Below are 23,659 nucleotides of genomic sequence, written 5' to 3' on the forward strand. Positions count from 1 at the left end.
AAATGGCCTTGAATTTATGCAGTGTCCTGGCTTTTCTCACAAGATAACAAAAGGCTTGCCCATTGAGAAACTGACTTAACATTAAGAGTAACTTTTACTTAAAGATATATAGAGTGCACTCGCAAGATAGCTTAGTAGCAACATAATTTCAGAAGACATTAATTGCTATTGCTTCTATGGATGCCCCCCGCTATACCTCTCATTATCAGAAGAAAGAATTTTTGGGAAAGTTTATAAATCTCATGAGTGTCTTACTGAGAAAGCCCAGCAACTGCCTTCAGTCATAAAACAATTCTCTTAGCAAAACATTCTTTTCTTGCTGACTGCATTCCCATCTCAGGCCATGCAACGGGCCATTCCATAACACCTTACCTAAGATTCTATTGTCTAGTCAAACTTTATTTATTTACTATATTCATACACTAGCTAAGTTCTAGCTATATTCTTTCTAACATGATTAATAAGAAGAAATTCTCCTACAAACTTAACCCTTTATGAGGGATATCATAGCCAGCCTCTTATGTTTATGAGCCCAGTTCAAGGGGCTTACAGGCTTTTCTGTGGAACTTACACCTTCTGTCTCATTTCCAAAGAAATTACTACAAATCTACAGGGAAAGTACGGTACTATTATCCCTGTGCCACAAATAATAGCACACACCCAGAAAAAGGGGGGAATATAAGGCCAGATTAATTCAAAAGATTAAAGGGGGAAGTATCGTGCCTTTCCTTGCGGTGACTTTGTCAACCCGCAGCTGTTGGTCTTTACTGCGGTGACTCTATCTTCTTTTGCTGTGACTTTGTCAACCAGCAGTTGTGGATCTTCTTCTGCTGTGACCTAGTTAGCCAGCATTAGTGGATCGGCTCCCGACACTCAAGGGAGTGCGTGCGGAGATGAGAGGACCACGGCCTGAGACCTGGGCCCCTCCTGTGAGGACAGCCCCGTGGTGGGGAGGCCAGCCAGGGAAGGGCAGCCAAGAGGGCCGAACGTTACAAACTGCCCACAATCAGTATGGAATGAGGGGTGGGTGGGGCAGGGGGGGACACCCCTGCCTTCCTAGGCCTGTTCGCTGGCAAACAGCCTCTATGGGAGGTGACTTAAGGGAGTCGGGCCTACTGGGTGGGAGACCACGCCGGGCCCACTGCAGCAGTGCGGAGACCCTGACAGCATCGAGCCTGTTGACACTCCCTGAGTATTTCTGACATACCAGGAAAGGGCCGTGGATGTGGGCCCAAGTCTGAATTCCAGCCCTCTCAAGCAGTCAGGACTTCGGTCCCTCGGCCACGGAGACCGTGGACGCTCACCCCCTATGCGCCGCCTCCTCCTCCTGACGTTGGGGAAAGTGTCTGGCAAGCCGGAACCCAGCCGGGCCAACCACAGTCACTGTAGAATCAAGGCTTTTTCTTGGAAGTCGACTCAGGGCACGTGGCTGGACCTGTGAGACCCACCCCATGCCACGTGAGGCCTTCCACTTGCTTCTTCTGAAGCCACTCTGAGGACAAGCGGCTTCTCCCTCGGGCACCAGGACTGGGGAGTGAGCGGGGCCTGGTCCCAATGGGAAGTCTAACGCACGCACAGACATCACAGTGTTTCCACTGACCAAGGGCCACACGAAGCAGTTGACTTGGCCCTTCCTGAAACGCTGTCCCAGAATGGCTGCAGAGCCGTTCTGTCCAGAGCCGCCCCCAGCCCTGGCCGCCCTCAGCCCCAGGGGCCGGCCGACTCCTCCCGGGGTGAGCCCTCCCTCCACCCCCAGGGCAGGGCCAGGCTCCCCCGCCCCTCAGCAGCAGACGACACACAGGAGGTTCAGCATGCAGGACAGTTTATTGATGCTGGCTTCTCCAAAAACTTTTCCACACCGGTCAGGGGATGAAAGAATTGGGGGAGGGGGATGAAGGACGTGGGATATTCGTGGGACATTGCATTAGCGACCATGGCGTCTTGACCTACACAAAACAGGTGAGGCCTGGCTCCATTGCACAAGTGGGGGAGACAAAGGTGACTGGTTAGCAGGAGGTGTGCAGGGCACAGGTCATGGGAGAGGGCGGAGCTTGTCGGCTTTAGACAATGGCTCTGAAACGTAGTGTAAATCCACAGGCGAGTGACTGACAGCTGGACACCATGATTAAGGAAGAAAACATAACTGTAATCTGACCCGACTTCTGAACAGACAGAGTTCTAAGAGCCTCTGCTCACAGGGTGTCTCAGTCCCCTTGGCTCTAAACCATCGAAGGAAGCAGAAGGAAGAGGAAGTTGTGGTTTGCCCAGCTGGGACCTGGGACTGTGACAACTGTCCAGATCTCTGAGCCCGGGAAAGGGTGAGGGAACAGGACGCGGAGTCCCCGGAGGGCTGCCCCCAAGACCCTCGCCCCTCCCACCTGGCTCCACAGGTCTCGTCTTCTAACGCTTCTTCTTGGCCTCTTTCTTGGGCCTCTTGTTCGCGGAAGGAGCAGCAGCTTTGGGCTTCCTGGTCACCTCCCCACTTCTGGGTTCCGATGGTTCTGCCTCCTGCGTGGTGACAAAACGAAGAGCCCTGCTTAGGCGAACCAAGCCTGACACCGGCACAATGAGCTCATGCTGAAGGGACTGCGAACTGAAGCACGCCACAGAAACACGAGGGTGGGGCCGTCAGGCCTGGGACCCAGCATGCGCACGCACGCGGGACAGTCCCTACAACAGGGCAGTTCTCAGGCCCCGAGGGAGGACGCAGCCCTCGGACCCTCACAGGCCTGGGTGGACTCTAGGCCCCTCCACATTCCAACCAAGTGACCTCTCAGGCCACTCGTTTCCCTTTGCTGTGTCTTGCTTTACCCGCCTGTGAAATGGAAACAGCAACGCACACCCTGGAGGCCTACCATGAGGAGGCAAAAATGCCCGGGAAGCACTCGGTAAAGGTAGCTGCACCCAGTGCCTGGCTGGCGCCCTGGGCAGGGTCTGGGCAGAATGTGGGTGCAGAGCCAGCTGCAGGGCAGCCTCACTCTGGCTTGCTCCCCTGCTGGCTCTGCACCCCTGCTCCTCCCGCCCAGCGTGCAGAAGGCCAGGGCTGGGGCGTGAAGAGCACCGGCCGGCGGGGGCAGCCACCGCCTGGTTCCCTGGGACCTGGCAGCGGGGCACCACGAGCAGGGCAGAGGGCAGCCTCCGGGCAGGGCCCCGGGCTCTCCTGAGGACCAGAGGGGCTCTGGTTTTCATCTGTTGTGTACATTGTGACTTCTTCCCTATAAGACTTGGTTTAAACAAAGGTTCTGCGGCTTTAAACAAGTTCAAAAGTTCAGAGCCAACCCCGGCCTTCCCGGGGCTGATATAAACAGTGGGCCCTGGGGAAGGGCCTCGGCCTGCTCCGGCCACTCATGCTCATGTTGGAAGAATCTGGAGAGGACTCGGTCCCGTCGAGTGTCCCCTCCTCCCCGGGTGACAGATCGGAGCGCCCCAGCCAGGCACGACGTCAGCAAGGCCCACCTAACCCAGAGACCACCAGCCGCGGCGCCCTGGCCTCATCCGCCCGCAAGTGGACTTCACGGGACCAGCAGAACTGGGCTGTCTTTTCTTATAAGATCTTATTTACTGATTTTGCAGAGGGGGTAGAGGGTGGGATGAGAAGTAGTTGCTTCACTCTAGCTGTTCACTGGCTGCTTCTCGTTGTGTGCCCGGGGTTTCGAACTGGCGACCTCAGTATTCCAGGTCGACACCCTATCCACTTTGCCACCACAGGCCAGGCGTTGGCCTACAGAGTTCTGGGTGTTTTTTTTTTAATTTAAGCCAATTGGGAGATTTCCCATTCAAATCTGAATTCACAGCTTTCTTGAAAACTTGAACTATCGGTGACACCAGCCCTAACCCTGTCCTGGGAGAGACGGGCTGGCAGCAGTGCCCACAGCATCCACGGCCCTGGTGCCCCCGACACTGTGGTGAGAAAATGTTTCTCGGTACTTGTGTTCTTCCATCAAATAACAAAAAAACAAAAAGAAGACGAAGAATATTTGGAGGGGACACATTTTTTCTGGAAGAGAAAAATATTTTCCCGTTTAACTGGCCAACTCCCAGCTTCCAGCCTGCTTTAAGCTCTGTCCGCCCAGCTCACCCAGCGGCCCCCGGCCCAGGCCTCCGCCCCACAGCAGGGGCAGGACCTCGGCCGGCCGGGGAGGCCAGTCCTGGCCCGCAGGCTGGTCCAGAGGTCTGTCAGCTCCCTCTCGTCACCAGTACTGTCTCCTCTCCGCCCGCCAGCTGAGACGCCAGATGGAAGGGCCCAGCCTCCACCCAGGCACCCACGAGTGAGCTTTCCAAGACAACGAGGAGTCCGGTCTCTCCTCTGGCCAAGTCCCCGATAGCAGCCCTGGACTCCCCCAGCCTGTCTGTCCCCCTGTGCTGACACTGTTTATGTAACTAGGCAAAAACGAAGCGCCCACTAGAAAAGCAAACAAACAAGACAACCTCAGAGAAGCCGGTGTGTTAAGTACACAGGCTGCAGAGCGCAGCGGAAAGGCTACTGTCTAAGGCAACCCTGAGGGGAGCGACGCCTTTGGGGACCTGGGCGCTGGGAACCAAACCCAGAGAGCGCCTGACAGTCCTGGAAACCAGTGTGTCCCTGCGTGCCCTGGGCAAACAGGCCCTGAACAGGCCACTGGTTCCTGCACAGGAACTTGCCAGGCCTGTCAGGGTCTCCGGGTGGAACCCACTCGGAGCTCAGAGCTGAGTCTCCCTCCGCCCCACGGTCTGGTCAGTCACCTGGCCCTGTTGGTTCACCCTCCTCTACCCCTCGACTCAGCCCTCTCTTTAGCCTCGAAGTCCCGACTTCACTCCCCGTCTGCTAACCAGCCTCCCTGCTCTCCACGCCATTCCCTGCATACCTGCCAAAGCAGTTTTTCCACAGTGCAGACGCCTCGTCTTAAGCCTTCGTCTCAAGCCTTCCAGTGGCTTCCCATCACCCACACCCCGTGTCCCACACCTGGGACGGCACCTACGGGGCCACTTCCCCAGCCTCGTCTGTGCTCTTCTCCACCCCCCACACTGGGTCAGGTCTCAGGGCTCCCGCTAGCCACCCCGAATGAGAGGAACACCCCCCCTTCCTTGGCCTCCCAGGAAAGCCCTCCTTGTGGTTTGGCCCAGCCCAAGACCATACTCCTACTCACTGCCAGCCCGCCTTCCCTGCTCCTCTGCTCGCGGCCAAGCGTGTCTCCTCCTCCACCCTACCCCCGGGCTCCCGGGAACCTTACAATGCCACTATTAGTTCATCACGGTTACAGGTTCTCCTGCTGAGCTCCCCTGCGAGCCTGGGAGCAGCTTCGGTGGTTGCTGAATGAATGAATGAATGAATGAAGTGAAGAACAGGCAAGATCTCCCATAATCATGGGAACGTCACTCTTGCTTATCATCAAGAAAATATAACTTAAGACAAGGCCGCACTTCTTCCTTGGGGACAGAAGACAGGCAGATTTTAAACCCAATATACATACCATGAAGCATATACGCCTAGACATAGCAGCCAGTAATAATAATAACAGCAGCAGCCGCCGCCACAGCAGCTGCTCATTATTTACAATACGCCAGGCCCTGTGTTCCATGGCCTGGACATATTTTAGCCTCACGAAGTGCCCGAATGAGCCCCACTGTACAGATGAAAGAAGAGACACTCAGAGACTTGGCTATGGTCTCAGCTGGTGAGTGGCAGAGCCAGGATTTGAACCTAAGCCCTTCATGGTTATATACAGCAAAGCCTCTCCCAGGTTTCCAAGGGACCTCGGGGCTATGGAGATGGAGAATCTGAGAACTGAAATCTACTTTGGCTCTGTGTGGTAGCTCCTGGAACCACAGGTGACCACAGAAGGACAAGGACAGCTTGTCTCCATTCTATCTGTCAGTGGGTCACTCAGAGCCCCCTGTCTGTGACTAAAGCCCCTGCAGGAGTCAGGAAGGCTGTGTTAGTGCCCCTCGAGTCATGCTTTATTTTTCACAGATGAAAGCAGTCCTCCGTGGGTGTGTGTACATATCAGTCATCGAGTCATCTGAGCGTGTTAGTGTCCCCGCACCCCGACCTCCCACTCTCTTCCCCATCTCAGTTTCTGGCACTGTCTCCCACGGCTACCCAAGCCCGACAGCTCCGAGTCACTCCTGAGTTCTCGCCGTTCCCTGGTGCCCCACAGCCGACCTGCCCCGGGGCCTGTCCAATCCGCTTCCCAGCGGGCTCTCACTCCCACACGGTCCCCTGGGCACAAACCGCGGTGCCAGGTCAGAGCCCACAGTCTCCCGCTGCCTCTCGTGCTATGAGCCTCCCACAGGTTTTCCTCGCCACCTGCCACACTGCTTTCAGAACCCAAAACTGTTGTCTTAGGAGGCCATGTCTGTTTTCTGCTTTACAGGTGTTGCTGGTTCTCTCTCAATACAGGGCAAACTCCAAGAGAGCTGAAGCGTGGCTTCCGGGGGTGCCGCCCCAGCCTCGACCCTGTCTCGGGGCACACCCCCTCATGCAGCCACTTGTCCCTCTGGGCTCCTGCGCAGCCAGCACCCCGCAGGCACTGTTCCCTTTCCCGCTCGGCACGGGCACTCGGCACCCGCCAGCCATCTATCCACACCCAGGTGTACAGGGTCAGCGCTGGGCACTAGGGCAGTGAAGACGAGCACGCACACTTAGTGATGTGCACCGCGTGGGTGCCTCACAAACGTCAGCCAGTGAGCCTCCCCTCACCCCGACCAGCCGGCCACTGTCAGCTCCCTTTCCCAGGTGAGGAAACAAGGCTCACCGAGACTCAGAGACTGGCCCAATGGGGCACAGCTGCCTTCCCCCCAAGTTGTAGGGAAGCCAAGGCAGCTGTTACACACACGATTAGGCTACTGGGGTCCCAGCCACACAGAGCTGGAGCTCCAAAGCCTTGGCTGGCAAGAATGACTCTGAACAAACGGAAGACTTCCGGTTTCTCTTCAACAGCATGTCGCTGGCACAAGCCGGGCGGAGTGCAGACGCTGACAGTTACAGCCCCACTTGTACATCCGGGAACACTTCTCCTCTGAAGCAAGGTTTAAGTTTCCTCGACAATCTCACTGTCAGGAGTAAAGGGAAACCTCTCCTGCCAGGAGTCCCTGGGCCTGCAGGGACATCCTCTGTGGACTCGGTGCTCATCAATAATGAAGCGGCTCCACAACAGCTATGGGGCCAGAAAATTGCTGCCATTCATCAGGGCCCGATGACCAAGTCTGTGCCACAAAGCATCACAGCCCTTCCAGCGGGAACACATGCGGGATTTCATCATTCCCACCATACAGCACAGTGGCTTCGGCCCTATAAGTCAGGACCACGCGTCATTCCGCACAGCCTGAGCCCATGCGTTCCTCCACGGTGGTCCAGGGAGAGGAGACCACTGTGCTGGCTCAGGTGCCCTTGCCCACCTCGTCTCACTTTGTCCTCCAGAACCCTGTGGGCTGGGCGTGAACGCCCCAGTCACAGTTCCGGGCACAGGCACAGGGAGGGGACGGTGGGCCAGCACCCAGGCCCGGGGGGCTCGTGTGGAAGGTCCTGCTGCCCGCTGTGCACTCCTGCCCGGGGCCTGGGCAGGGTGGGGCCAAGAAGACCTTGCAGAGGTGGAACTGGCACTGGCCACGAGAGGGAGCTGGGAAGGCCATCCATGTGGGCACAACAGGGCAAAAGCAGACCCCGTGTCCAGGATGCGCCCGGCAGCGAGGAGGGCTGTGATTAGTGAGGAGAGTCTCGGGAGCTCACTCCAGACACAATTCAGCAGGACACAGGCCCTTCCCACCAGCTGTCTGTGGCTCCCTGTGTGTCCAGCCGTCTCCCACAAGCTGGTACACACCTCGGGACCATGTTTACACCTTCACCCTGCCTACCACACAGCAATGTCTGAGACGGCTCATTAAGTAAAAAAAATCCCAGCCACCCAATTCAACTGCAAACTCCTCCCATGCTTCAAAATAATACAGGGCAGAACTGCACGGTTGGTTGTGCAAGCCTGTCTCCTGGGATATTGGGAATGGGTATACATTTGCCCAGGTTAATTACTTACTAGGGCAGCCTTTACTGGTAATTGGGGACCTAGTTTAAAATCAAGGCCCTCTATGCAGAATTTTCCAGCAGGGTCCTAAACTTCCAGTCCACTCCCCACTGCGCCGGGGAAGGTGCTATCCAAACACTGGTCCCAGGTGCAAACACCGCGGGGCTTTCTGGTGACTGTGAAACCCATCACACCTGCCATCCATTCTGGTGGGTTCCCCTCCACCGGGTCACAACGCTGGGTCTGCCCAGCACCTCCTTTCCATTGGGCCCTGCCCTTTCCTCAACCATGTGGCTCTGGAAGGACTCTCAGTCGCGGTGGCCACAGGAGTTCCCAGTGAAAGCTGGCCTGGCAGAAATGGTCCCCATTGCCCCTTCCCACCTGTGGGGCGAGGTGCGAGTATGTGAAGCAGACACATTCGGTGACTTTGGAAAGTGGGCATGGGCAGAGGAATGGCTCGTCCTGCTTGCAAATGATGAGCCTTAGGATGCAGACCGGGCTGATGTGGCACCTTGCTGACACGTGGCAAGGTCCTGAGAACAAGCCAACACTAGCAGGACAGCCTCCAGCAACGGACAGACAGAACCCTGAAGGCCTTTGGAGCTTCTGGGGCAAGCTGCACCGTGACATTCCCAGTTCTAGGAGCCAATACAGTTTCTTTCTGGGGAAACTGCTGGAACTACGCTTCTGACCTTTCAACAGAGAGTCCCCATCAATACAAGAGACCATGGTGATCAGAGACAGCAGAGCGCAAGGGAAGGTACCTGGTGGCTGGGGAGATGTGACCTAAACGTATGAAGAGATGAGAACAGTCAGCATTTAAACTACTAGGGGAGTTTATGATTAACTGCCAGATAAACTATTACTATCTGCTGCATGAGTCGCTGAACTCCAAGTCAACACCCGCTCCCTGAGGGCTGAGCGGCTGGGCATTCTGCACAGCACCCAGTCCAGAGGAGGCCTGGCAGCCGCTCGGGCAGGCCCTCGGGGAGGGGGAAGCGACCCCGACCGGTGCCGCCCTGTACCCACTCCCGGAACTCGGGGACCGCGCTCCTGCCTCTTCAGACTATGGCACTCCACTCAGACTCTCCCCAGAAAATATGCCTGAACGTGAAAACCTCACACTTTTGTACATGATTTCAGGGCGCTCGCGGGCTTCTAAAGCCTGTCTAGGGAGCCCCCCTAGGGACTCCTGAGCTCCCTGAGAAGAACTCCGTGCTACTGACCCAGGCTCTGAAGGCCTGAGCACAGCACCGTTGTCACACCGAGTGGCTTCTCTGCAATCCCCATTGTCCTCCTCACCCAGTCTCTGTGGGGACGGGTTCTCCCTGTGCTCTCCTTGAGCTACTGGCCGCTTCTCAGGGAGACCACTGCCTCCTGGTCCTCTGCCTTGCCTGGTCTGCAGAGAAAGCGAGAAAAATGGAGCCCCCACTGTTGTCTGCACAGCACTCCTGCTCCTTTGAGAGCTGACTTCCTCCAACCAGAGAGGTCACTCCACAGGACCCTCGCCTCCCCCACACTGGCCAAAGCTGTCCCTTGCTGGGTCCTTCCCTGGGGATGTCAAAACGGGGACCAAGCAATAAGGCGGCCTCCAGATGCTGCCGCTGAGGGACAGTGGCTCTGGGAGCTGTCGGTGCCCACGTCTCTTCTGGACCACAGCGACTATGCACAGGGAGGCAGGGCCCGGGTCAGAGAAGGCAAAGGCAGGACACAGGCAGGGGAGAGGCAGAGCAGATGCAGAGGGTGAGCAGTGGGGTTCCCCGGGTCCCACCCCTTCCAGAGGCCCAGCACCCCCATCTTTTCAGCAAACCTACACTGCCCGGAAGTTATTTCAGAAGTTCGGGCAATGCCTTAATTCAGGCCCCTCCTGAATTGTAATTTTCCTTGAAAAGCTCAGCCATTCATTCTCAGGGTTTCAAGGAATAATGCTATGTTGATAAAATAATTCCCAGGTCTCTATTACCAACTCCTCACTGGCTCTCCCTCGGCCACTGGGATGTCTCGCTGTTATTTCACACCTAACCCACGTAGAGCTGAGCACCTCCTGTCCTCCCCAAGCTGGTCTGTGCTTCTGGAAACGGTCTGAGGAATCACCTGGGCACTAAGAAAACACTGGCCCAGGGCTTCAGAGAACTGAATCAGGATCTCAATGGGAGCAGCCCAGGCTCAAGCAAATGTTTGTTTTCTCGGGTCTTGGTTTAATGAGGTGTCAGTGAGGAAAAAGAGAAGTCCTCATTTGACTCAGGATTCTAGGGACTTTGGTTTTGATTTTACCAACTGGTTCTTGCTCCTACTAGGGGGTAGGGTGGGAAACATTTGTATGTGTTCCTTTTTTCTTCCCTGATTACCCCCAAAAGAGCTTTCAAATAATCTCCTAAGCACTGAAGTACTGAAGTCATAAACTAGTTGCAAAAAATCAGCTTACTGGAACAACAGGAAAGACATTCTTTTGCTTTTCAAAGGCTTTCCCATCATCTGGAGCCAAAAATATTATCTTCTGACCCAAAAAGCCACTAACAAACCTTGTTTCTTTCTATAGGCCCCGCAGGAGAGATGATCTTGCCCTAGGCGACAAGGCCAGAAGAGCGGGACTGTTCTCTGGGCCCTCCCACCCCACGGGGCCTCTCCCACCTCCAGCCACCCTCCACTCCCAGGTGCCTCCCTGCTGTCCTTGGGCTGCCTGGTGTCCCACAAGCTGTCCCCATTCCCACAGGCTGCCTCCCTTCCTCAGAGCTCTTGAGCCTCAAGTGAAAACCCCCATCATTTCCCTCCCCATCCAAATTCCAAATCCCAGCTGGCCGCTAGGCTCAGCCTGGAAGTAGGCTCTCGGCACTCACCTCCCTTTGCCAGGCTGTGTGCGCACAGGAAGTACTGAGTCTCCTCCGTTCCTGCAGGAGCTGGAGGAGGGAGAGGGCTGCAGGCGTCCCGAGAGCACGCAGAGGAGAGCTGGCACTAGAACCCTGCATGTTTGGGGGGCCCTTCGCTGGTGTAACGCACCAATAAAAAGTTAACTGAACGGAATTCTATTTTCTCCTACTGGTCCACTGAAAAACTGGGGGGGAGGCTAAAACAGTACGCTTCAGTTATGAAGACCATTCACTTGTGTGAGCCTTACTCCCTGAAACTGCAAGATAAATTAAAATAAAAGCTTATGGACTATATTTCTATATTTTAAAAGATGAGGTTGTCCCAAATTAACCTCTAAATGGCAGGCTAGGAGGGGAAGGGGAGGGGGAGGGGAGGAGGAGTGGAGGCAGACAGTGGACCTTCTGTCAACTCCCTGCCTCAAAAGACCTCAAGTCACTGTGCCCCTCAGCACCCCGGGGTCAGCTTGCTGGGCTGGCTCAGGCCTCTGGGAGAGCCTCAAAGGGTTAAGACACAAGGGGGATGAGCAGCAACTCTCCAAAAGGCCACACACCTCTGACTCTACATCTCTGCCTGTCAAACAAGAACACGCGTCACCTCCCTCCCTGGGGACTCAGCGGGCTTCATCGGTGGCCAATGACAATAAGAACGTTTGTTATTTGTAATGCCCAACAGCATATCGTGTCTGAGGACAGAACCCCAGAGCACAGGGATTATGTTTTTAGAATGTGATACAACTGTGGGTGGAAATACTCCACTCATGACCAGGATGAGAAATAGGGATGGACAGAACAACCCAGACACCGCTGGCTTGTCCCGGTCCACCAAGGTTGTCCCCGCCCTCAGTGGCTGCTCCTCCCTGCCTGGTCCCCAAGTACAGGAGCTCCTCAAGGCTCTCCTGGGCCCCCTTCTCATCTCGCCCCAGTTCCCTCCTTATGAGACCACACCCCCTCCCACAGCTTCGGTGACATCTGGTCAGCTCCCAAATGTTGATCAACACTCAGCCCAGGTTATTCTGACACTGACCTACCTGTCCATCTTTTGTTTGTTTGTTTTTTTACAGAGACAGAGAGAGAGTCAGAGAGAGGGATAGATATGGACAGACAGACAGGAACGAAGAGAGATGAGAAGCATCAATCATTAGTTTTTCCTTGCGACACCTTAGTTGTTCATTGATTGCTTTCTCACATGTACCTTGACCGTGGTCCTTCAGCAGACCGAGTAACCCCCTTGCTCGAGCCAGCGACCTTGGGTCCAAGCTGGTGAGCTGTGCTCAAACCAGATGAGCCCGCGCTCAAGCTGGCGACCTCGGGGGTCTCAAACCTGGGTCCTCCGTATCCATGTCCGACGCTCTATCCACTGCGCCACCGCCTGGTCAGGCCCTACCTGTCCATCTTGAAGGCACCTGTTTAAAACTGAACTCAGGCCTGACCTGTGGTGGCGCAGTGGATGGAGCGTCGACCTGGAAATGCTGAGGTCGCCTGTTCAAAGCCCTGGGCTTGCCTGGTCAGGGCGCATGTGGGAGTTGGTGCTTCCAGCTCCTCCCCCGCTTCTCTCTCTCTCTCTCTCTCTCTCTCCCTCTCCTCTCTAAAAGAAATGAATGGATAAATTTAAAAAAAATAAAATAAAAAATAAAAAATAAAACTGAACTCAGCACACTCCTTCCATCTTGAAGGCACCTGTTTAAAACAACTCAGCACACTCCTTCTACACCTGCACCCGGGTCTACTCTTTCGCCAGGTCCCCACTGCATCAAGTAAACCCTCACCTATCTCCCAGCGACACCAGCACGACCTCTGAGACACAGTCACCTCCCAGATATACGGGCCGCTGGAATACGGTGCATGTGGTTCAGTGAGACTGTGTTTAATAGTATGCTACCTGTGCGGATCAGAGAGGGGATATAAGTATAGCTATCACACACATATGCATTTGTGTATGTTTTCAAAAAGAAACAAGGGAAGGATAAATCAAAATAATAAAAATGGTTACCCATAGGAAAGGATGGGGGAGAGGGAACAGGGGGAGGATACTGAGTTTAAAGGAAACTTCTGTGACTACATCTTCTTATACAGTTTTGATTTTGGGAAATGTCATATATAAATGTTTTCTATAATTTTTAAAATCAAAAGAGAAATAAAAAACCTAAAATAAAACAAAATAAGCCTGACCTATGGTGGTGCTGTGGATAAAGCGTCAACCTGGAAACACTGAGGTTGCCGGTTCAAAACCCTGGCTTGCCTGGTCAAGGCACATATGGGAGTTGATGCTTCCTGCTCCTCCCTCTTCTCTCTCTCTCTCTCTCTATCTCCCCCCTCCTCTCTAAAATAAATAAATTAATTAAAAAAACAAACAAATAAAAAAAAAATAAAGCTAATGAACCTAACTGCATGTCACGCTGGGAGTATTCCTACATGAAGACAAGAATTACTAAACATATACAGTACTCTGATAGACAACTCTACTGGACATATCTGGGGGCCCAAAAAGAACCACAAAGAAATCTTAAATTTTATTCTGAGTCTTACTGTGAGTAGTGAAAAACGACATAGTCATTTTAAAACTGCAAGTACATCGCAGGTGTGCAGAAGAGGGTCAACATTACAGAACAAGTGCTGCCCTTGGAAAAGGCGGCCTGTAGGGTGGCCCTGGGCCGGTGTCTGGGGACTCGGGAGCTTCCTACCGTTCCCAGAACTGATCACAGCCGCTCCCTGTGTCTAAACATCTGGGGCCTCGGGAGCTTCCTACCATTCCCAGAACTGATCACAGCCGCTCCCTGTGTCTAAACTGTCTGTGCAAACAATGAAGTGTGGGCTTGCCTTCTGGAAGTCCGGAATTCTGGTCTGTGGGGAGCAGAGGGGACATATGTGACCTGTCCCCAGTAAAAACCCTGGGCAGTGAGTCTCTAATAGCCTGTCTGGTCAATATTTCTCCCTGACAATATTTCACACAACTTGACAGAGCTCTCACTGAGACCATCTGAGCATTTAAAAAAAAGAAGAAAACCTAAAATTAATTAAAACATATTAAATATATAAACATATATGTTCAAAGATACATGAAAACCAGCCTTACCAGGCAGTGGCACAGTGAATAAAGCGTCAGCCTGGAACACAGAGGACCCGGGTGAGAAACATGGAGGTCGCTGGCTTGAGCGCGGGCTCACCAGTTTGAGCACAGGGTTGCTGGCTTGAGCATGGGATCATACACATGACTCCATGGTCACTGGCTTAAGCCCAAGGTCGCTGGCTTGAGCCCAAGGTCACTGACTTGGGCAAGGGGTCACTCGCTCTGCTGCAGCCCCCAGGTCAAGGCATGTGTGAGAAAGCAATCAATGAACAACTAAAGTGCCGCAATAATGAAGAATTGATGCTTCTCATCTCTCTCCTTCCTGTCTGTCCATCCCTATCTGTCCCTCTCTCTGTCTCTCTCTCTGTCTCTCTCACTAAAAAACAACAACATGAAAACCAAACCTTCGCTGGTTAAAATGGGAGGCTGCTTAAGCCCAAACTCACTAGTCTAAAAATTACTAGAGAAAGAACCAAGCATTAATTCTGCCTGTCAGTATGACCAGCATTTCAGAGTGACCACACAGTGAGAAAAAGGTCTTCACTGAAGAATTCCAGCTAATAAAGGGAGAAGGAAACAACGGACCCAAGCAATGGTCATCAGTAGATGCTATAACGACGTGGCTGAAAGACTGAAGGGGATTTTGTGACAGAGGGATCAGCTAACACCATCTGAACCCACTGATCAATCCTAGAATCTCTAACCGTGTAACAACTAGACAGCACCTGCCTGTTGATGCCGTATGACAGGAAGTACGCAGCCCTGGCTGCGAGATGTTCTCTCCAAATCACCTGATACACAGGGAATCAAGCCTCTAGATCAACTTTCCTATCGATAGGAAGCACAGGGAACAGAGAAACACGGCAGATGACACCACAGAGAAGCAGCCAGCCAAATCCTGGGTGTGGACATTGTAGAGGACGGTGACCTTTCGCCAACAAGCGGTGTCACGAGGAAAGTGCGGGTGCTGGCAGTGGCGGATGGAGTGTGCATCTCCGCTCTCCGGGGGAGGAGAAACAGCCCAGCCCCTAGGTCCGCCCCCTTGTCCCACACCCTCAGTGTCCTATGCTTCTCAAGAAACATGTATTTGTTTCACATCTGCCCCTCCCCCAAGGACTAGAAGCTCATTGAGGGCAGGTGCCACATCTTTCAGCGCCGTGTGACATGTAGTAGGTACTAAATAAAAACCTGCCTAATGCACGTGTGGACAAATAAAGAGTTAATCACACGGCTCAATGCCACCAGGCAGGAATCTGGGGACACACTGTATCAAGGAAACCCAACACAGTCCCTGCTGGTCCCTATTGCTGGATCTCTGTTTTTAGTAATCAGACCCGAGCCTGGGGAGCTGAGGCTCACAGGGAAGGACTCACCGCCTCGCGGGACTTGGGGACAGGTATGATGATGGCCAACACGCAGATGAGCTGGAAGATGGCCCCCAGGAAGAGTCCGTACCGGAGCAGGTTCTCCAGGAACGTGGGCTCCGGCACCTCGGGCGGTGAGAAGTCCAGGTCGGACGCCATGGCCTCGGCTGCCCGCTGGCGGAGGTCTCCTCGGACTCACCGCTCTCCAGCGCCCACTTCTAAACGTAAAGCGTAAGTGTCATGTTTCTACAACTAACTTCCAAACGGTCCCGCTGTACGCACGCACACACACACACACACACACACACACACACACACAGAGGCAAGAATATATAAAGCAACTGTGGTGAAATCTTCACAATTCTTGAATCTAACTGGAGGATATATGGATAGTTATTGAACCATTCTTTTAAATTTTTTGGTTGGTTTGAAATTTTTCCAATTATAAGTTAGAAAAATAAGTAAATGCAAACACTTAAACAAAAATCTCAAATTGACATATATTTACTGAAGGCCTGCTACGTTTCAGGTTTCACTTACGTGTTCATTTATCCGTCCAGTCATTCATTTAACAAATACTTAATCGACAAGCACTGAAGAGGGTGCAAAACATCCTGTTCTCTTGAGGCCTACATCTCAGGACAGAGGCAGGAGAGAACGCATGATATGAAACGCCAGCTAGTTACTACTGCTTTGAAAAACACTTAAGAAAGGTGTTATTTTATTTTGTATAGAGTGACAGTAAGTGCTCTCTGAAGGAGAGGGGGAAGCAAGCGACAGAGACAGGAAGTGTGAGAGTGAGCCCTCAGAACAGCTCAGGGAACACAGGGCAGGCAGAGAACAAAGCAGGGGCAGAGACATGAGTCCAAAATGGCCAGAGGCAGGGGCTCAGGAGGGAAGGAGGGAGGGAAGAAGGAGAGAAGGAAGGAGGAGGGAGGGAAGGAGGAGGGAGGAAAGAAGGAAGGGAAGGAGGAAGGAGGGAAGGAGGGAGGGAAAGAGGGAGGGAAGGAGGGAGGGAAGGAGGGAGGGAAGGAAAAGGGAGGAAGGAGGAGGGAGGGAGGAAGGAGGGAGGCAGGGAAAGAGGGAGGAGGGAGGGAGGGAGGAAGGAGAGAAGGAGGGAAGGAGAAAGGAAGGAGGGAAGGAAGAAGGAGGGAAGGTCAGAGAGGAGGGGGAGCTGACCTTGCAGGACCCTCCTGCTTCTGATTTAATTGAGTGAAACGTAAAGCCACAGGAGTTCTGAGCAGAGAAGTAACATGACTTGACTACACTAACGGGGGCGGGAGGGGTCAGAGCAGACACAGAGACCAGTGAGGAGACTATATCCAATAACTCAAATAAGAGATGCTGGGAACACAGGTGACGGGCAGCGGTGGCAGGTCTGGCGTCAGCCCACCTCTGGAGCCTCTCCTTTCACCAGGGCCCCCGTCTCATGATACCGCAGTGGAGCTGAAAGAACTGCCTGTAATCCTCCAAGAGCACTGGCTCTTCCACAGTCCTGGACCTCCACCAAAGCGCCCTACGCTGCCAGGGACGCCCTCTCCCACTCAGTGACTGCTTAGTGATGCCCTCAGTCCACCACCGCGCCTGAGCTCAAGTGCCACCTCCCCAGTATGTCTCTTATTGCCCCCCCCACCCAGGTATGGCTGAACTGCTCCCCTCTACCACGGCACCCACAAGTGGTTCCCTTCTGCCACCTCAACAAAAAAGAGGCAAAATTACTTTGGAACGGGGCCCACCTAACTCCAAAGCCTTTTGTGTTTTCAGAGATCTGTGCCACAATGCAATTTTTTGCTAAATCTGAGCTGTCTAATATGATGGCCAAGAGTCACATGTGGCTACTGAGAGATGACACACATGTAATCCAAGCTGAGAAGGGCTGTTAAATACACATTCCATTCAGAAGACAGTATGAACATGGGAATGTACAATATCTCATTAATAACACATTCTGATTACACGTTGAAATTATATACTGAGTTAAATTAATTACATTATTGGCCCTGGCCGGTTGGCTCAGCGGTAGAGCGTCGGCCTAGCGTGCGGAGGACCCGGGTTCGATTCCCGGCCAGGGCACACAGGAGAAGCGCCCATTTGCTTCTCCACCCCTCCGCCGCGCCTTCCTCTCTGTCTCTCTCTTCCCCTCCCGCAGCCAAGGCTCCATTGGAGCAAAGATGGCCCGGGCGCTGGGGATGGCTGTGGCCTCTGCCCCAGGCGCTAGAGTGGCTCTGGTCGCACATGGCGACGCCCAGGATGGGCAGAGCATCGCCCCCTGGTGGGCAGAGCGTCACCCCATGGTGGGCGTGCCGGGTGGATCCCGGTTGGGCGCATGCGGGAGTCTGTCTGACTGTCTCTCCCTGTTTCCAGCTTCAGAAAAATGCAAAAAAAAAAAAAAAAAATTAATTACATTATTAATTTCACCTGATCTTGAGGGGAAAAAAAGAACCAGATTGAAGGATTCACTTTCTGATTTCAAAACTTATTACAAAGTTGCAATAATCAAAACAGTGTGGAAGGGGCCCAGGGCCGTCAGCCCCATCTACGACACTGTGGATGAGCCTAGGGTATTTCTTCCAAGAAGCAGTAAACTGATCTCATTTGCACAAGGGCCACTTAACTATGTCTTGCCTGAATAGTCAGGTTTTTTATTCTTCCCTCGAAGATCTCTGTTGTGGGTGTTGATAGTCCTATTTTCTGCTGCTTTAATATATAGTGTTTCCTTTATTCCTCCTACCTCAATGCCCCACTCATATCTCAGGCTGGGACCTACTCCTAATTTAGAGCTCTCTTTCTCCCTTCTGCCAACTTCTAGTATGAATCTACCTTTGCCACCCAGCTTAGTGTATCCCAAGGTTCTCTTTACCAAGCCACAGTCGCAGAGCTCCAGGGAAAAGCAACCTGGTCTCATCTCTCCAGGCAGAGGAGAACAGAAGCTCCATCTCCACACATGCTGCAGATGGCTTTTCCAATCTACCTGAATCATTACCAGCTAGAAGCAGCGGTCATTGGGACTTGGACATGAGTAGCAAAGTATAGAATTGTGACAACAATTCCAGTGCCATGCGGACTTTTCCTGGATGTGGACTTTTCCTGGACTCCTCCTCTTTGGGACAGCTCCTAACAGACTGAACTGGGGTTGGGTTGCATTTATCAGGGACTTGGCATGGTGTTGGGGCCAACTTGGACTTGGTGAACTTGTTAAGGACACTACTCTTTTATGGATTCTTGCTGTACTGGCCAAGAGTTTGCTTAAAGGCTTTAATCACTGTAAAAAAAAAAAAATAGAAGACTGAATAAAGAAGATGTGGCACATATACACCATGGTATACTATTCAGCCATAAGAAATGATGACATCGGATCACTTACAACAAAATGGTGGGATCTTGATAACATTATATAGAGTAAAATAAGTAAATCAGAAAAAAACAAGAACTGCAGGATTCCACACATTGGTGGGACATAAAAACGAGACTAAGAGACATGGACAAGAGTGTGGTGGTTACAGGGGGCAGGGGGAGGGAAGGAGGGAGAGGGGGAGGGGGAGGGGCACAAAGAAAACTAGATAGAGGGTGACGGAAGACAATCTGAATTTGGGTGATGGGTATGCAACATAATTGAATGACAAGATAACCTGGACATGTTTTCTTTGAATATATGTACCCTGATTTATTGATGTCACCCCATTAAAACTAATAAAAATTTATTTATTTAAAAAAAACAAAAAAGAACTCTTCAAACACATGCTAGATTGTGATTTATATGAAATACATATTTGGTCATTCAGAGGACCAAATATATTTCTTATATATATTTGTTTTTTGTCCACAATTCCTGGCTCTTTCTGAATCATATCCTTTTACAATAAACCAATAATCTAGAAATTTAAAAAAAAAACAAAGAACAAAACCAGTGTGGTACTGGCGTAAGGATCCAGGCCAATGGCCTAGAACAGCAAGCCCAGAAATACATAAGCCAGTTCATTTCCAAGCAAGGTCACAAGGCTATTCAATGGGGAAGAGCAGTCTTTTCAACAAATGGTGCTGGGAAAACTGGATATCCATATGCAAAAGACTGATGCTGGACTTCTACCTCACCTCATATACAAAAATTAACTCAAAATGGGTCAAAGATCTTAAAGCGGAAAATACAAAACTTATGGAAGAAAACATGGGGGAACTCTTTGTGACATTGGGTTGGGAAATGATTTCTTGGATGTGACACAAAAAGCACAGGCAAGCCCTGGCCGGTTGGCTCAGCGGTAGAGCGTCGGCCTGGCGTGCGGGGGACCCGGGTTCGATTCCCGGCCAGGGCACACAGGAGAAGCGCCCATTTGCTTCTCCATCCCCCTCCCCCTCCTTCCTCTCTGTCTCTCTCTTCCCCTCCCGCAGCCAAAGGTCCATTGGAGCAAAGATGGCCCGGGCGCTGGGGATGGCTCCTTGGCCTCTGCCCCAGGCGCTAGAGTGGCTCTGGTCGAGGCAGAGCGATGCCCCGGAGGGGCAGAACATCGCCCCCTGGTGGGCAGAGCGTTGCCCCTGGTGGGCGTGCCGGGTGGATCCCGGTCGGGCGCATGCGGGAGTCTGTCTGACTGTCTCTCCCCATTTCCAGCTTCAGAAAAATACAAAAAAAAAAAAAAAGCACAGGCAAGAAAAGAGAAAAATAAAGTGAACTTCATAAGAAACACTTTTGTGCATGAGAGGACACTATCAAGAGAATGAAAAGACAAACTGGAAAAGTCTGGCAGTGTCTGAAAAAGTTAAATGCAGAATTACCACGTGATCTACAATTCCGCTCCTAGGTATGTACCCAAGAGAAGTGAAAGCAGGGACTCGGACAGATACCTTCATATCAATGTTCACAGCTGCACTATTCGTAACAGCCAAAAGATGGAAACAGTCAAGAGTCTAGCAACAGATGAATGGATATACAAAATGTGGTAAAATCATACAAAGGAATATTCAGCTATAAAAAGGAACAAAATCCTGATATATGGGTGGACCCTGAAAACATGCTAAGCGTAATAAATCAGACATGAAAGGTCAATATCATTCATTCTGCTTACATGAAGTACCTAAAGGAGGCAAATTCATAGAGATAGAAACTAGAACACAGGTTACCAGGTTAAAGGATGGGAGTGGGGAATTAATGTGTAATGGACACAGAATTTCAGTGTGGCATGATAAAAAAACGTTCTGGAAACAGATGGTGAGGTGGTGGCTATACAACATTCTGAATGCCACTGAATTGTACACTTAAAAATAGTTATAATAGTAAATTTTATGTTATGTATCCTTTATCACAAAAAAAAATAATTTTATGGCCCTGGCCGGTTGGCTCAGCGGTAGAGCGTCGGCGTGGCGTGCGGGGGACCCGGGTTCGATTCCCGGCCAGGGCACACAGGAGAAGCGCCCATTTGCTTCTCCACCCTCCCCCTCCTTCCTCTCTGTCTCTCTCTTCCCCTCCCGCAGCCAAGGCTCCATTGGAGCAAAGATGGCCCGGGCGCTGGGGATGGCTCCTTGGCCTCTGCCCCAGGCGCTAGAGTGGCTCTGGTCGCGGCAGAGCGACGCCCTGGAGGAGCAGAGCATCGCCCCCTGGTGGGCAGAGCGTCTGCCCCTGGTGGGCATGCCAGGTGGATCCCGGTCGGGCGCATGCGGGAGTCTGTCTGACTGTCTTTCCCCGTTTCCAGCTTCAGAAAAATACACACACAAAAAAATAATAATAATTTTATGTTTTACTTTTTAAATGTGGCACTAGAAAATGAAAGTCGCACCCGTGGCTGGCACTGTATTTCGATGGCAGAGCTCTCGCTAGAGACCATCCTAAGACCGTCCTCCACTCTGGCTCCTTTGCAACACTTTCCCAGCATGAAGGAGGAGTGACTAACGATAACAAAAATGACCTTCCAACTAAACAGATTGGGACTTACGCAAACGTATATTGTTTCTTTTTCAACCTGGTCACTTAGGAGGGTCCTGTGCCCCTGCCAACAAGGTGGCTACATCTTCACACAACTTTAGAAACAGCCTTCAAAGCCTGAGGCTCCCCTCCCCCACACACCCCTTTTTTTTTTTTAGTTTCAAAGTCCTCAGAGCTGGCAGACCATCACCCTCCCAGGAAGGATTTGACTTCTGGAAATAACCCAACATCATCTGGATCCAAGCGTGGTGAATCAGGTGGGGCCCGCCAGCTCAGGAATACCATTTTTGGTCAAATACAAGGTATGATGCTAAGACACCAGGCAGACTTCTGGGGGTGGCTCAGAAACTGGCCCTGCAGTGAATTCCGAGGCAGCTGAGAGAACAGCGTCCCTGGAGGGAACCCCAGCCCCAACAGGGCTCCATATCCTACGCCACGTGTGGAACAAGGCGGAAGAAAGCGCTCTCATTTCTTCAGTTGCACCTTATAAATACACATTTTAAAAAATGACTTCAGGGGCTCTCTCTCTCTCTCTCTCTCTCTCTCCCTCCCTCGCCTTCCCCTTCCCCTTCCCCTTCCCCAGGCACATTCTCCTCCCCTCTCTCTCCTAAGCTCCAAAGGCCCTTCTCTTGCCTCTGTAACTTGTTTTCCGAGCTCACATCTCTGGCTCACTTTTTCTACGTCTGTGACTTTCTAAATAAACTTTTTTTGGGGGAAAAAAATGCCTTTCAGCCCCAAACTTTATGCTTAAGGCTGTAACAAGCCTGCTTGGTTTATTGATATTTAGATTTATTAGTGTTACCAGCAACAACACTACTGGGAATATTTGTAGTACAATAAAAACTTGGGGCCTGGAGTCAGGAATAAGGGGCACAAACCCTGCCTCCTCCAGCAACTGGCTCCACTTTGGGCTGATCTCTTGACCTCCTGGAGACTGGATGTTCTCATGAGCCAAACAACAATAATATCTATTCAAAGCTAGAATGCATTTTTTTTTATATAATGGCAATTAGGCAATACATAACAAGAGTCATAAAAGTGATTATATCCTTTGGCTGAACAACTCACTTCCTAGAATTTACAGTAAGGAAACAATTCAAGAGAAGAAAAGGCTTCAGGTATAAAAAAAGTTCATGGCAGTGCTATTCATAATACTGAAAAACAGGAAGCTAGTAAAGTGTCCAACAATAGAAAAAAACAGTTAACCCAATTATGGCACTCCGGTGGCTTATTGCCCTTCACTAAAATGGCAAGTATAAATCTTGAGCAGCAGGTCAAGGGAAAGTCTTTGCAAAGTAACCTTCATTGAAAAGAAAACAATTATATAAACACTGTGATTGCAACTATGTGTAAACTGTAATTTCTTTGGCTAAAGATCAAAAGAGGCCATAGGAAAATGTAAATAGTTGCTGTTCAAGTGAAGAAAGGTCCCAGTTTTAAATTCTGGAATAATACTGAAACAATGAATATAATTTAAAAGAAAAAGGCATGCCCCTATGAACTTCCTTCACAAGACTTTCACAGGGTCTAATGAAGCGCTGTCCAATAGCGCTTTCTGCAAGGATGACAATGTTCTCTACTTGTGCCAATATGGTCGCCACCAGCAACATGTGGCTTCGGAGCACATAAATTTGGCTACTGAGAAACTAAATTTTAATTTTATTTAACTTTAATGAATTTAAAGATCAATAGTTCATGTGGCTAGAGGACCACCATATTGGACAGTGCAGGTATAACCAGAGGGTGGTTGTAAAAAAGTTCTGGAAAACATAAAACGCTCTATACACATTGTCATGCTTTAGAATTCCTAATTTTCTCTGCAGCCCTGCACTTTACTTCCCAACCTGCCGGCCAGCATTTCTGGGTTTTCCTTTCATGATTACAGAAGTCACAAGAGTCCTACTCATCCTTCAGCTCCCAACTAGGAGGCGTTACCTCGGGCTCCCTGAGACAGGCTTCGACGTTCCCCGCCCCCGCCCCACCCCCCCAGCACCGTCACCGCAGCAGCAGTGAACAAATCCTTCTCCAGAAGCTCACACTCATCTCGTTCACTTCACAACCACTGTGGGAGGCAGGCATCACTAACCAGGATGAGGAAACCATCCTGGCTACACTGCCCAGCCAGGGATTACTTGCCTGAGAAGAGGGAGAGGCAGGATTCAGACTGGCCGGCTCTTCCAGACCCGGGAGCACTTACTAGGTCAATGGTTTTCAAACTGCAGGCTGTGGCCCATTAGTGAGCCATGGAAACCATTTCCAAAGCTGTAACCACCACATTTTAACGTTGTTAGCCAGCACTCTCAATAAACAACAATAGAAAATATCACATCAGTAAGGGTGAGTATTGGGTCCTGAAGCTCTTTTTCAGTCATACCCATCTGCATCCAAATATAAATGTTCTGGGTCAAAATCGAAAACGTAGTTCTCGTTTGTGAAATACCACACTGAGTATA

The 23,659-nt window shown here is 51.5% G+C and overlaps 1 protein-coding gene across 6 annotated transcripts in view; it reads right to left on the reverse strand.

Moving 5' to 3' along the window:
* MANBAL (mannosidase beta like) overlaps nucleotides 1–23,659 on the reverse strand; it is a 31,565-nt gene that overhangs the window by 2,525 nt on the left and 5,381 nt on the right. For 2 of the 6 annotated variants that reach the window (XM_066387860.1, XM_066387861.1), the window contains exons 2-3: nucleotides 15,305–15,513; nucleotides 1,806–2,508 (exon numbers count right to left, since the gene is read on the reverse strand). In XM_066387860.1, coding sequence (XP_066243957.1) covers nucleotides 2,401–2,508; nucleotides 15,305–15,454 — 258 coding nt within the window. In that variant the 5' untranslated portion in view covers nucleotides 15,455–15,513 and the 3' untranslated portion in view covers nucleotides 1,806–2,400. Of the gene's footprint in view, nucleotides 1–1,805; nucleotides 2,509–15,304; nucleotides 15,514–23,338; nucleotides 23,469–23,659 lie in introns of those variants that run through there. The other 4 variants (XM_066387865.1, XM_066387863.1, XM_066387866.1 and 1 more) reach the window with 4 other exon arrangements.

Source organism: Saccopteryx leptura, chromosome 5 (assembly GCF_036850995.1).
Source record: "Saccopteryx leptura isolate mSacLep1 chromosome 5, mSacLep1_pri_phased_curated, whole genome shotgun sequence".
Lineage (NCBI taxonomy): Eukaryota > Metazoa > Chordata > Mammalia > Chiroptera > Emballonuridae > Saccopteryx > Saccopteryx leptura.